The sequence below is a fragment of the Triticum aestivum genome, chromosome 2B, assembly GCF_018294505.1.
Source record: "Triticum aestivum cultivar Chinese Spring chromosome 2B, IWGSC CS RefSeq v2.1, whole genome shotgun sequence".
Taxonomy (NCBI): Eukaryota; Viridiplantae; Streptophyta; class Magnoliopsida; order Poales; family Poaceae; genus Triticum; species Triticum aestivum.
This window is the reverse complement of record NC_057798.1, coordinates 807,033,219-807,047,577: the sequence shown is the minus strand read 5'-3', so window position 1 is coordinate 807,047,577 and position 14,359 is coordinate 807,033,219. Positions and strand designations below refer to the sequence as shown.

The following is a 14,359-nucleotide window of genomic DNA, read 5'->3' as shown; positions in this document are numbered from 1 at the left end:
TTGCTCCTGTTAAAGATTGAACCCACGACCTCCACTTTTGATCCCTTGGGGAACAACCAGCCGTGCTAGACCAAACATTGATTACAATTCAGGGTTCTCTCGCTAATGAACAGTCCCGATCGCGGTTCACAATTTTTTTTCCTTTCTTCGCGTCGACCGTCCACCCATACATGGTCTTCGGATCGCGTTATGGCCCAACAAACATGCCTGAACCTCAGCTCACGTTATGACCCAACAATGTTTATTTTTTCCTCAAAGGATAACTGTTTCCTATACCACATTAATTTCAACCGTCGTTGAGCCAGACTGTGCTTTGCAGCCCAATAAATCCAGCCCATCCCAGTTGAAGCAAAAAAAATACATGCGATGGAGATGAGTCAAAACCAGCACTTAACGACCAGCACATAAAGGCCCAGCCAAATGAGCTAGCTTGGGTTATTAGTAGAATTCAAGATTGATTCTAATCTTAAAAAGTCCCACATTGCTCCCTTACAATCAATCTACCCAATTTGTATCTATATATATACCTACTATTAAAGGGAATAGGTATTCTTAGTTTGGTTTAGTCATTTTCCTTTGGTTTGCACACGCTAAGCGATCTGGCCCAGGTACTTGTATGTTGATGGGACTTTTATGGGCTTTCGCGAAAAATAATTGGGTCAAAATAAATCAACATTGTGGGAATTGAACACGTGACCTCATGTCTAGCTCTTCGATGTAACAACCAACGACCTATGCGCCTTTCACATTTACTAATCCCAACTCGCTTTAAATATACGAGTGGCAGACATCATGTTTAGGCGAGCTAATTAAGCAAATGAGCTAATAAAGGAAGGATTGTGGGCTTAAATAGAATATTTAAACGGATGTGACTAATTAAAGAAAGAATTATGGGTAAACCGGTGGAATAACTAAAATAAAAATCATTGTCTTAATAAATTCTACATGAAAGATTTGAGGTAAAAAGGTAGGTTAATTAAAAGGAAGGATATGCAGGCTTCAATGTGTTGGGGCTACTAAATTATAAAAGGAAGGATTTGATTCCCGACTAAAATGAGTGAGTACGTCATGGTAATTAATGAAAGGATTATACTTAAATGCCATTAAAAAGGATTATATTTAAATGGGATCAGTGGGAGATTATGCCCGGCAAAGAAAACATGAACACCGCTATATTGCAACGTATTTTTCTATGTTCATTTTGTATAAGGATGCTTTGTTGCAGCATGGTCTTCATAGTGAATCTGGTGCTGTGAGACATTATGCTTGCACAAAACATGAATTTCCCCGTTGCAACGCACGGACATATGTGCTAGTGATACTAATGGACCTCAATTTAATTGGGTCAAAGGACTAACACAAGGTGATCCCCTCTCTCCTATACACTACTAGGAAAAACCTTATACACATGAGCTTACTATTAGCGTGGATTATTTGTCCCACGCTACTACTACTTAGTAGTAGCGAGCGCAGTAAAAAAGCGCTACTAGTAGGGCATAGTAGTAGCGCGGGTACAGAAGAACACGCTACTACTAAGAGGTTCCCATCATGCCTCCTCGGTTGGGGAGTAGTAGTAGAGTGGGGGTGTAAAACCCGCGTTACTTTTTTTTCCTGTGGATTTGCTTATCATGAAGATGCTTGCAAGGATGCAAAGGGAGTAGATCGTTTGGAGAGATAGGATGCCACTGTTTGGTGTTTTTATGCATTTTGGTTTGCTTGTAATTGTGTTTGCACTAGCTTGTGTTTGCACTAGATGGGAATAAGTGACTTGGCAAGAAGTTAGGTGTCTGGATATGCTCTAATGCTCCTGGTTTACTATAAATCTTGGATTTTTAATGATGTGTAATGCATGAAATGGAATTTGGGGATTTTATTTTTTTATTCGTAATTAGTTAGTACCTAGTAGCGTTGGGGAAAAACCGTGCGCTACTAGTATTTAGATACTAGTAGTGAGTGTTACTATAGAAGCGTTGCTACTATTTTAGTAGTAGCGTGGGTTTACCAGCGCTACTACTAACTTTTAGCTGTAGCGCGATAGTAGTAGCGTGGGAAACCGCGCTACTACTAGCCAGTTTTCCAGCGCTATTAGTAGCCTTTTCCCTAGTAGTGATAAGCTTTTAACTTGGTTGTTGATGGCTTTTCTAAGATGTTAAGCTGTTAATACAATTTAATTGATGGTTTAATACCTAATGTTATTCATGGGGGTGTAGTGAGTCTCGAATATGCAGATGATACCGTTCTTTTCTTGAATAATTCTCTAGATCATGCTAGGAATCTTAAGTGGATCTTGTCTTGCTTTGAGAAACTTTTTGGTATAAAATTCGCTTTCATAGAAGTGATTTTCATCTATTAATGTGGAAGAGCATTTGGCTAACTCTTTAGCTTAGATTTGTTGCTGCAAAATTGGTGACTTTCTTTGAAATACCTGGGTGTGCCTTTGCACTATAAAAGCTTAGGAGGGAACATATTCAGCCTGTGGTTGATGGAATTATTAAGAACATCTCTGGTTGGCTGGGTAAAATCCTATCTTATAGGAGTAAGCTGATTTTGCTTGGTACTTGTATTGCTAGTATTCCCGCCTATCTTATGTCTATGACGAAATATTTCAAATGGACTATCAATGTTATTACCTCCCAGATGCCTCATTTTTGGGGTTAATCTTGGAGATGAGCATAAGTACATCCGGTTAACTTGGGGCTTGTGTCCAGGAAGAAATCTTTCGGAGGTATGGGATTACCAAAACTTAGGGATTTTAATTTGACTCTCCTTGCCTCGTAGAGTAAAAGGTATTTTGACGGTTGACCCAGTGATTGGAAAATATTGCTAGATACTATTAAATACTACACTCTTGGCTAATCCAGGTTCTGGATCCCCATTTTGGAAAGACATCACGTGGGCTTCTACTATTTCCAGACCCTTTGTCACTGGAAAGTGGGGGTGTGGGAGAAGCATTGCCTTTTTTTAAAGTCGGCTCGGGAGGATCTCGATTCATTAGAAAGAAGAGGAGAGTTGACAATTAATATATGAAAAACCGGGCTAAAACAGTCACAACAGCCCGCACAAGACAACATTGGCCAACTTGACTATCCACACCAGAGAAGAAAAAGGAAAGCGGGAAGAGGAAAGAGAGCGCAGAGGCTCCCTCAAACAATCTCAAAAATAATATGTGAGTCGAGCAAAGCGAACAAGTAATGATTGAGGAAAGTAAAGCGGTCATGCCAAGTTGTAGAGCATCCATAGACCTGTCGCCGGCTGATTCAGAGCGCACACACGTTGAGAACACTATGTTCTCACGTACCTTTCCTTACGTCCTCAACAATCATACACGCCTTTCTAACGATCGATGTCGACATGAAATATACTTTTCCTTATGTAGTAGCATGTGAGCTTCCGCCGGCCGGTTGTATTTGATCGGCCAGACCTCAGAATACGATGCTTTCCTTGCCGCAGTTGACCACGCCGAACTGCGGAAGTGGCGGCCGATGGTTTATCATAGCAATGAGGACGACAACGACGACGAGGAGCTAGCAGTAGCACTAGCATTTGACCTTGAGGAAGAGGCTGCCCACGCGGTATATAACCCCCCAACGGACACACATCCCCAAGACACGAACATACCGGCATAGGGGCGTGTGCGTGCGTACACCAACATCGGCCACCTTGGCTTACACGATGGCTGCGGCAGTCACTCGCAGATCCAACGCCCTCCGCGTCGACGTCCCGGATGGCGATGCCGTTGCCGTCTCTGTCATGGCGGACTCCCCTGTGGCCAAACGGGGCCTTGGCGCCAAGGACGACGTGTGGGTTGCCGCGGACGAAGGGGTCATGTCCGGCGACGGCAACCGGCCTATGCTGTTCCGGACCATGAAGGTCAAGGGAAGCATCTTGCACCCTTACAGGTCGATGATCATTCCCCATTCTGGTTTTCACACTACTACTATACCTCTGTCCCGTAATAAACATAGTGCGCGTTTGATTGTTTTTTTAAAGGTCATACTTTGAAAAAGTTTGTAGAAACAGTTATCAATGTCTAGAATACAAAGTCAATATCAAAATTCATCATGAAATATATTTTTGTATGGTATATACCATACATTATATATTTAAGATAGATAATCTTTTATTCCATCTGATTCAAAATAAGTGTCATGGTTTTAGTTCAGCACGACACTTAGTTTGGATGAGAGGAAGCACATGAATTTGGTCAACATTTAAAAAGCTTTGCGAAACCAACGCTCACTAGCAATGTACAGGACGAATGGAGGACTATGATTCTATATGAAGGATTTCACAATCCTACACTTGTGAATAATATTATCATTTCGTAATAACAGGTTCTTGATGCTCGTGCGCTTGGTCGCCGTCGTCGTCTTCTTCAAGTGGCGTGTGGAGCACAAGAATCACGACGGTGTGTGGCTCTGGACCGCGTCTATGACTGCTGACGCCTGGTTCGGCTTCTCATGGCTCCTCAACCAGCTCCCCAAGCTCAACCCCATCAAGCGTGTTCCGGACCTCGCCGCCCTCGCAGACCGGTACGACGATGCCACCCTTCCAGGGATTGACGTCTTCGTCACCACAGTCGATCCCGTGGATGAGCCCGTCCTATACACCGTAAACACCATCCTCTCCATCCTCGCTGCCGACTACCCGGTCGACAATTACGCATGCTACCTCTCGGACGACGGTGGCACATTGGTGCACTACGAGGCGATGGTCCATGTTGCCAGTTTTGCTGCGTTGTGGGTCCCGTTTTGCCGAAAGCATTGCGTCGAGCCAAGGTCCCCCGAGAGCTATTTTGGAATCAAGACACACTCGTACGCTGGGGGTATGGCAGGAGAGTTCATGAGGGATCGTAGGCGTGTGCGCAGAGAATACAAGGAGTTCAAGGTGAGAATAGACTCCCTATCTACCACCATTCGCCAACGATCTGATGCCTACAACTCCGAGAACAAAGGTGGTGTAAGTGCCACTTGGATGGCTGATGGGACACAATGGCCGGGTACATGGGTTGAGCAAGCCGAGAACCACCGAAGAGGACAACATGCTGGAATTGTTCAGGTAAAAATTCCGCCTCTTCATGAAAGTGAATATCTCAGAAAAATATTTTGAGTAATGTGTTGTAAGTGTATAAAATAGATATTCAGTTTACTGTGAGTTGGCAAATTTCTGAAGTTCATTTGCTCTTTTGACAGGTCCTACTAGACCATCCAAGCTGTAAACCACAGCTTGGATCACCGGTGAGCACCGACAACCCATTTGACTTCAGCAACATTGACACGAGACTTCCCATGCTCGTCTACATTTCCCGAGAGAAGCGCCCTGGTTATGACAACCAAAAGAAGGCAGGCGCCATGAACGTGATGCTCCGTGTCTCCGCGTTGCTCTCCAACGCACCCTTCGTCATCAACTTTGACTACGACCACTACATCAACAACTCGCAAGCTCTCCGTGCCCCTATGTGCTTCATGCACGACCCTCGTGATGGTCAGAACACGGCATTCGTCCAGTTCCCGCAACGGTTTGACGATGTCGACCCAACTGATCGCTACGCCAACCACAACCGTGTCTTCTTCGACGGCACCATGCTTGCGCTCAATGGCCTCCAAGGGCCTACCTACCTCGGCACCGGCACCATGTTCCGTCGTGTCGCGCTCTATGGCATCGAGCCGCCATGCTATAGAGCAGAGAACACTAAACTTGTGCGTAAGACAGGTGAGTTCGGTTACTCGACGTCGTTCATCAACACGGCGCCAGATGCCGCGATCCAAGATAGATCTATCGCCCCGGTGCTAGTCGATGAGCGCCTCAGCAAGGACCTAGCTACCTTGATGACGTGCGCTTACGAGGACGGGAGCTCATGGGGGAGAGATGTCGGGTGGGTGTACAACATCGCCACAGAGGACGTGGTGACAGGATTCCGCATTCACCGACAAGGGTGGCGTTCCATGTACTGCTCCATGGAGCCGGCAGCGTTTCGTGGAACGGCTCCGATCAACCTCACCGAGCGCCTCTACCAGGTGCTTCGGTGGTCCGGCGGGTCCCTCGAGGTGTTCTTCTCCCACAGCAACGCCCTCATCGCAAGCCGCCGGCTTCATCCTCTGCAGCGCATCGCCTACCTCAACATGTCGACGTACCCGATCGTCACGGTGTTCATCTTGTCCTACAACTTCTTCCCGGTCATGTGGCTCTTCTCCGAGCAGCTCTACATCCAGAGGCCGTTCGACACATACATGGCGTACCTCGTCGCCGTCATAGCGATGGTGCACTTGATCGGCATGTTCGAGGTGAGATGGTCGGGAATCACGTTGCTAGACTGGTTCCGCAACGAGCAGTTCTACATGATTGGGGCGACGGGTGTGTACCCAACAGCGGTGCTCTACATGTTGCTGAAGCTCGTCACGGGGAAAGGGATATACTTCAGGCTCACATCCAAGCAAACAGAGGCCTGCTCCAACGACAAGTTCGCCGATCTCTACACAGTGCGGTGGGTGCCGCTGCTGATCCCAACCGCCGCAGTCATCATTGTCAATGTCGCGGCCGTTGGGGCAGCAATAGGCAAGGCGGCGACGTGGGGCTTCTTCACAGACGAGGCACGACATGCGCTTCTCGGGATGGTGTTCAACATGGGGATCCTCGTGCTCCTCTACCCATTTGCACTTGGCATCATGGGGAAGTGGGGGAAGAGACCCATCATCTTGTTCATTGTGTTGGTCATGGCCATCAGCGTCGTCGGGCTCTTGTATGTCACGCTCCACGCCACGTTACCAGGAGAATGGTCACAAGTTGCCGTTTCTCTTGGGAAAGCATCGCTGACCGGGCCATCTGGATCTGGGTAGGGACGTACAACTCATCTTATATTATTATAGTGCAATGATTTTATTTTTCACAACACAATAATTTAAATGTTTGGGTACATATGTAATCATTCCTACTGTACTCTATTCAAGTACCCCGTGTAACCATCATTCGAATTGTTTCTGGAAATTTCTAATTACCCTTTGTGCACCCTTTTTTTCGGACTTGTTCCTGAATTATTTTTGAAACATCACGTCTTCATGTGAGCAGCCAGCTTCTACTTTCAACTCCATAAAGTTAGGACGTTCGGCCTAGCTACGACCATGAAGTTGAAAAGGCTGGCAGCTAGAGAGCTACTAAGAGCAAGTACAATAGAGCTGAGTCAGCGGGCTATAAGGAATAAACTAGTATATTTCTGCTTAGTTGGAGGAAAGAGAAGAGGAGAGAGAAGGTAAGCGGGCTCTTCGTGAAGAGCCAGCTCTAGCATGTGCTCCTAGGCACTTTGTGAGATTGAAAGGTGAGTCACATAATAAAAAAATGTACACTCTTTTGATCTATTATTGTACATGTTAACTATAAGATGGGCTGTAAATAACATGGCATTGGCTTATAGCCAACAGCTGGCTATACCATTAACCATGCTCTAAGGCGTGTTTGGATCTCCCCGAACTCCTCGAATCCAGCTTCTGCGTGCTCATCAGCTTGTGTGAGGACGAAGCGTTTAGGCTTGGATGGATTGCTTGAAAGGGATGTGGTGTAGGGCCTGGTGCTTAGTGGACTGGATGCGCGCGGTGGGCTCACCGCGTTGGGCTCCGAAGTATGGCATTGTTGACTATTTTTACCGTTAAATCACTCCTCCCTATCCTTCTCATCTAGAAATTGCTCGAATTTCAATATGAATATGTGTTTTTTTTCTTTTGTGTTCACCCTTGTTGATATCTTTCTATAAAGAAGACACATGGAGGAATCTATCTATCTGTTTATCTATTATATATAAAAAGTGCTTGACGGGTTACTTAGAAAAAAGATAAATAAGCTAAGAATTACCATATTACCACAATAATTAGAAACATCTGGCCGTTGATTTGGTGGACCGATCACTTAAAAGATGTAATTAATGGATAAAAAGTAGGTCAGCCCCCAAGCAATTCCATAAAGAAAGCACCGACCAGCCTCCAAGTTAAAAAAAAGGTCCATATTTCCGGAAAAATAGGTCCTTCCCCAACTCCAATCAAGTTAGCTTCACGTACATGTTAAAAAAAGCGGTCAACTTTAAGTCTATTCAAGCTAGCTTCACGTACCCGCACTCCCTAAAAATGAATCGATCAGCCCGCACACGTCACACCCTTAAAAAAATAGATCAGCCAGGTAAAGAAAAGATAGACCAGCGAGGTAAAAAAAAGATCAATCGGCCCGTAGTCCTTTCAAGCTAGCTTCACGTACATGTAAAAAAACAGCTTCACATATTTGCATTTAGCTTCACATGCATGTCAACAAAAATAGCTTCACATGTTTGCATCCACGAGAATGCATCCAAGAGCTTGCTTTCGCTCCTCAACGCGGCTCACGGGTCATTGGGCTTCATATTGATAAAAAGGATGATGCTGTGTAATGTAGGGATATCTCCAAGTTGACGAACTTGCAAAATATCTGGATGACACTGCCGCAACTAATGTGCAACAAGCTCGCACACAACATGAGAAAGGGATATCATATCTGGTCGTTCAATTGCTAATATATAAAATATCAGCATACTTTCCTACATCAAGATCATCGTGCAAGGTTTCCAAGTGAGACGAACAGAGAAAATAAAGTTCAAGCCTATGGAAGGTTGAACTAATCGAAATAGTTGGATGAGTAGCAGATGGGACAACATGTGTGCGGATGGGGTGTCGATGTGAATGGTGGCTTCACGGACAGACTTTTGTAAACATATTGGAAAAGAATTTGTGTTGCCCTCCATATGAAGAATTGATCGAAGGAAATATAATTGATCGATTTGGGTACTTCTTTCAGTTCCGGTGATACTACTTTTCCAGACACAATTGTCAGGCTGTAGTAGCATCAGCACTACACTGGGAATTCTCCTCACATGTGGTCACCATGCTGCCCACGCGTACATTATTATTGATGACCTACCTTGCCGGGGTGACAATTATGGCGACTACATTAAGACAATCTCACACTGCAACCAGGACATGTACTATTGTTCCCACAGTAGGGAACAAGGATGAACCACGAATTTAAAGAAATTATGGTTTAATCCAAAGAGAACATGATTTAGAAAAAAATACGTAGTTGCGTCTCCTATGTCCTTGACATCACGTAGTAGCTGTCGCAATGAGTCCTTGCACCAGTGTTGCCGATCTTGCTTGAGGATCCATGGTCTCTTCGCCATCGCCTAGCTGCAAAGGAAAACTATCATGTTCCGATATCTTTTTTAAGAAACAAAACCCGTGTTCAAGTCATCAATTCCCGATATCCTTCTCTAGGGTCCCAGCTAGTATTCTCACTCCATGTCCGAGCCTCAGATCCACTAGCTTCATCAATCTTGGCTGTTGGGTTGTTGCCTCCTGACGTACAAGCCTGTGATCCAACAACTTCCTCGATCTTGGCCGCAAGGTTACTGCCTCCGGATGGCATTTGATTAGATTCCTTGCATTTCTTTAGAACAACTCTAGGAGTAACAATTGTTGGAAACAGTTCATTGGTTTCAAACTGATAAATATATATTATGTGATATCTGAGTCCTCAAACTTTTTATATTGTAAGACAAATAGTAAGAGCATCTGGACATTGTTATACTTTATATGTGGGATGCAATCAAACATGTTTGCTTATTCAGTTAATAAATATTAACATGTCTGTGGGAGTCTGTTGAAAATTAATGGGTGTAGAGGGCCTAAGACTGCCAATGTTGGTCCCTAGACCAGAAAAAAGTGGAAGGAATATAAACAAATTAACATTACGCCTTTGTATTTGACCTTCATAACTTACTATCATCAGTTTGTAAGTTGGCTATAAGTCGATCGAGAGAAGATCAAGAGCAGCCATCATACAGGGTGGTACAAAAACGTAAACTGCAAGGTTATTCACTAACAAAAACTACCTTAATTAGTTTATTAGTTCAACTGTACTGTGTGAAAAAATAAATATGGGGAAGTGAGACCTGCAGACCAAAAAATTAGACCTATCTCTGCCTAAACATGTGTTTATAATAGAATATAAATAAATATCTTTTTTTAGCAATAAATATCTAAAAGCATGGAAATAACTTGGGCGGGCCAGGACCCAGTTTGGCCCTAACGAGCTCTGGCCCTCTGCATAGAGAGGGAGAGAGAATGAGTGCAGGCAGCTGTGGGTGATAAATGCGCCCAGGCCCAGCGGCGGCATGAGGCCGACCGTGTGGGGCCATGGCTACCTTTTGGGGTGGGCGCGTCCATTTCATCAGTTTCGCAAATCTACATTGAATGGCAGCCAGCTCTCCGGTTGGTGCGCCATACTACTCACTCGTGAAGGCCGTGTCCGTGTGGTGCTTCTCTCGGCCATTCTGAATATCCGATGTTGTTTCAGACGGAAACAGCAAGGAACCTTGGTTTGCTTCCCTTGGGACGTCCCTGTACACACTACTCAATCACGACGTGGTTGGGCACAAGAACACAAGATTGATTTCTCCTCAGTACAGTAGACAGCAACTCAGGATCCAGAGCAGCCCTTAAGAGCATGGTTAATAGTATAGCCAGCTGCTGGCTATAAGCCTGTGCCATGTCATCTACAGCCCATCTTATAGCCAACATGTACAATAGTAGATCAAAAGAGTGTACTACTTTTTTATTATGTGGTCCACCTTTCATTCCCATAAAGTGCCTAGGAGCACGTGCTAGAGCTGGCTCTTCACGAAGAGCCCGCTTACCTTCTCTCTCCTCTTCTCTTTCCTCCAACTAAGCATAAATATACTAATTTATTTCTTATAGCCCGCTGACTCAGCTCTATTGTACTTGCTCTAAGGCTGGTCACAATGGGCAAGAACATAAGCTAGTAACATACACACTTCCCTAGACTATGTTACTACCTCCATAGTGGGTAGGAACATCTATGTAGTGTCATGCAACGATGTATTTATTAGGTTATAGACTCATTGTTTCTTGGAGTGTGTGATGTTCCGGTAACTTAGCTAGTTACCACAAACACCCCTCTCTTCATTAAATATGTGCCACATAAGCAAAGTTGCATTGGAGTATGTGATGTTACTCCTAAGTTCCTCCCCATTGTGACCAGCCTAATAAGAATAAACAGTTCCAGTACCGTGACAGCGCCTGTCAGCCAGGTGGACACTCAAGCGAGCCATTAATTCCCATTCGGCTCACTTTTTTTTATACATTGGCAATTACAAATGCAATCTGTTTATAATACTAAAAGATTCTTGTTTCCTATACCTACTTAACATTGTGGACCATTTTTTTACGCAACCTCGAATGGTCCCGGTGATCACTCAGTGCTGAATCCTCTTGTGGCTCTTGTTATATGTGTAGGAGCTGGCGAGCCAAAGGAAAAGCACGAGCTCAGCGGCTGAGAGTCCGGCGAGCAGCCAGTAGAAGTAGTCGAGGTGGGCACGGTTGAGGTTGTCAGCAAACCAACCATCACCGCCGCCACTTCTAGTAACACGGTCGATGAAGGAGATGAGGGCGCTGCTGATGAAGCCGCCGATCCCCATGACGCTGAAGTAGAGCGCTAGGCCGAGGCTGCGTAGCTCACGGGGCATCTGGTCGTAGAAAAACTCCTGCATGCCCACCACCGCCAGCACGTCTGCCACCCCCATCATCACATACTGCGGCACCAGCCACACCCAGCTCATCGGCACCGTCGCCCCGGCATCGTCCACCAGCCCGTGCTCCCGTGCCGTCTCTAGTCGTTGGCCCTCCACGAGCGCTGCTGCGATGATCGCGCCCATTGACACCGTCATGCCTGCGCCCATGCGCTGCAAAAGCGTCAACCCCGATGGCTTGCCTGTCACGAGCCCTAGTGCCGGCACCAACAAACGGTCGTAGATGGGGACAAACAACAGGATGCTCGCTGGCCCAAGTGTTTGAAGTGCGGCCGGCGGTAGCTCAAGGCCTCCGAAGAAGCGGCGATCCAAGGTGCGGCCCTGCTTGTTGAATAGGGTCATGATTTGCGCATATGCAACACCATACGCCAGGCATGCCGCCCAAATCGGCAACAGACGGAGCATGCTGCGCGCCTCCTCGGACTTGGCCACAACATCCTCATCTTGGTGTCGATTTGTACTGAAGGGGAAGCTTGAGCTCTTGATGAGTGTGCCAAGGCTACGACCAAGGCGGACGAAAGGACTCTCAACATTGGTGGTGGGAGCGCAGAAGCGATAGGTGGGGGTGCCAGAGAGGAATACGACGAACGTACAAATCATGATGATGCAAAGCATGCCGAAGCCGATCCCCCAACCAACATTCTCCTGGATGTAGCTGACGACGGCGACAGAGATGGAGATGCCAACGGCCATCGAGAAGAACCACCAGTTAAAGAGGGAGCTACGGGATGCACGCTCTTTGGGGTGCTCGGGATCAAATTGGTCGGCTGCGAAAGCCAAGGCGCACGGCTTGTCGGCGCCCTGCGCCAGGGCGATTAGGTAGAGCGAGGCATAGAAGAAGGCCACCTGTAGCGACGAAGGGCCGGAAGAGATATGGATGTCGCCAGCCGCAAAGCTTTGCTCCAGTAGAGTGGAAGCTAGAGTGACCATGCCGTATCCCTGCATGGATGCACACAATTTTAACTTGCTTAGTGTTGGCTTAATTTTTAATAATCACGAAAAGGAGAAATTTTCTAGGCCCTAGAAATTGTTGACAACCATCCGTTTTTTTTTGGGGCTCTCTTAATGCCGAGAGACAAGCTAAAAGAAAATCCTACGTAATTGAACTTGATTCACATCACAATTAATAACATGTTGAATAACCTGAAGTTAGGTTCAACATGGGATTTATACCAAATAAAGGGTCTCCACCGTGATTTACTCTAATATCAAATTAAATCAAAATCATGAGATTTATTTTTCCAGAAAAGACCAAAGGACATGTACATATCATATAAAAATAGCCCCGACAAGAACTCCCATACAATAACAAAAAAATTACAGGTGAGTCCTTAAGGAAAAAAAGTGGAGTTATGATGGTATGGACCGTAGTGTTTTTACGAGAGAATTACTATCCCTTCAATCCATATTAATTGTCGCAGTTTTAGTAAGAATTAAATCAACGGCAATTAACATGTTGTGTTTTTATGATTGAAAAAACAATTAGGTACAAGAAAAAAATGACAATTTTAGCAAAGACATGGTCAAGCCAAGAAATGGAGATAAGTGCTAATCGATTAACTCTACTATAATGTTCAAAGTCGACATCACTGACGATTCGTTGAGGTGGACCTAAGCGACCATTACTAAGAACTAAAACCACGACATGTAAATCAGAACGGAGGGAGTAGCTCACAGCCATGCATTAGCATGCCGACGACTAGATCTTCCGTATCTCACAACCATGTGCCTCACGTGAAGGATGGTGAAAAAATTATTTACTCAGTTGTTCTTACGATTCAATCTACTACCGTACGAACATGGTGATCATGTAAAAACAGAACGGGAAGGGGAGATGGATTACTATTTTTCACCATCTACTGTGCATGACGATGATGGTGCAGCGAAAAGAGAGGAAAAAAGTAAACGGGAAGCAAAAGGAGGATTTTCACCGTACCAGGACGTAGAGGGTGCAGGCGAGGATGATGGAGCGGTAGCGGCCGAGCCAGGAGTCGGCGACGAAGGCGCCCAGCAGCGGCATGAGGCAGGCCGTGCCGGACCAGGCGTTGACGGCGGCGGCCGCGGCGGCGTTGGAGTGGCCCAGCGGCCCCGTCAGGTACGTGATCAGGTTCGACGACACGCCGAAGAAGGCGAAGTTGCCGGCGATCTCCAACACTGCACCCACCCAGCCAGACCGCCGGATCCATCAATATGGCAGCTTAACGAACCAACTGCGGGAGAGCGCGTGCGTACCGACGACGAAGAGGGCGGAGCGCCAGCCGCCGGAGCCGGCGCGGCTGACCGGGCGGCCTCGGAAGTCGGAGACTCCGGCCAGCGGCGCCGCCTCGTCGCCGTCGTCCTCGGCGGGCCGCAGCAAGGGCGCCTCGGCGTCCACCATCGCTCCCTCCTCTGCTCTCGGCTGATTTTTTCCTCTAGGCCGGCTCAGTCTGTCAACGCGCAAAAGAAGCCGGCATATGGGCACTCGTGTGGGCCGGCGACAGGTCGGCTTTAGATTTCTGCCTCCATTTCCTCCACACGTCTCCCACGTCACCTGTCAGTCACTAGTTGCGGGATTGCGGCGCCTCGTTGCTCCGTGCTTGAAATAGAGTGATATATTTTCTCGTGCTGTCATTATGATCCGGTCAGACGTGTTCATCAAAAGAAAAGAAAAAAAGACGGATGCGATTCGAAGATGCGGATTGATAACAACGGGTGGTGCGGCAAATTCACGTTTTTTTTAAAAATCAAATTCACGTTTGA

The 14,359-nt window shown here is 46.3% G+C and overlaps 2 protein-coding genes across 2 annotated transcripts; one reads left to right on the top strand and one right to left on the bottom strand.

Annotated features, from left to right (window-relative positions):
- The first annotated feature begins 3,672 nt into the window (after window positions 1-3,672).
- Window positions 3,673-6,836, top strand: LOC123039742 (mixed-linked glucan synthase 2-like). Its single transcript, XM_044462772.1, has 3 exons — window positions 3,673-3,899; window positions 4,335-5,058; window positions 5,193-6,836. The coding sequence occupies exons 1-3, from the start codon at window positions 3,673-3,675 to the stop codon at window positions 6,834-6,836; spliced, it is 2,595 nt and encodes an 864-aa protein (XP_044318707.1).
- A 4,287-nt stretch (window positions 6,837-11,123) lies between these two features.
- LOC123047582 (protein NRT1/ PTR FAMILY 5.10) lies at window positions 11,124-14,043 on the bottom strand. Its single transcript, XM_044471171.1, has 3 exons — window positions 13,853-14,043; window positions 13,557-13,774; window positions 11,124-12,559 (listed from the first exon to the last, which is right to left on the bottom strand). Exons 1-3 carry the CDS (start codon window positions 13,995-13,997, stop codon window positions 11,288-11,290), a joined length of 1,635 nt encoding a protein of 544 aa, XP_044327106.1. The 5' UTR covers window positions 13,998-14,043; the 3' UTR covers window positions 11,124-11,287.
- Between the last annotated feature and the right edge of the window lie 316 nt (window positions 14,044-14,359).

Excerpts from the sequence above, each read along its gene's own strand:
- LOC123039742 (XM_044462772.1), top strand. The coding sequence starts at position 3,673 with ATGGCTGCGGCAGTCACTCGCAGATCCAACGCCCTCCGCGTCGACGTC. Across the intron at positions 3,900-4,334 it reads AGCATCTTGCACCCTTACAG|GTTCTTGATGCTCGTGCGCT; the intron begins GTCGATGATCAT and ends TCGTAATAACAG. Across the intron at positions 5,059-5,192 it reads AACATGCTGGAATTGTTCAG|GTCCTACTAGACCATCCAAG; the intron begins GTAAAAATTCCG and ends CTCTTTTGACAG.
- LOC123047582 (XM_044471171.1), bottom strand. The coding sequence starts at position 13,997 with ATGGTGGACGCCGAGGCGCCCTTGCTGCGGCCCGCCGAGGACGACGGC. Across the intron at positions 13,775-13,852 it reads CTCCGCCCTCTTCGTCGTCG|TGTTGGAGATCGCCGGCAAC; the intron begins GTACGCACGCGC and ends GGGTGGGTGCAG. Across the intron at positions 12,560-13,556 it reads CCTGCACCCTCTACGTCCTG|GGATACGGCATGGTCACTCT; the intron begins GTACGGTGAAAA and ends GCATCCATGCAG.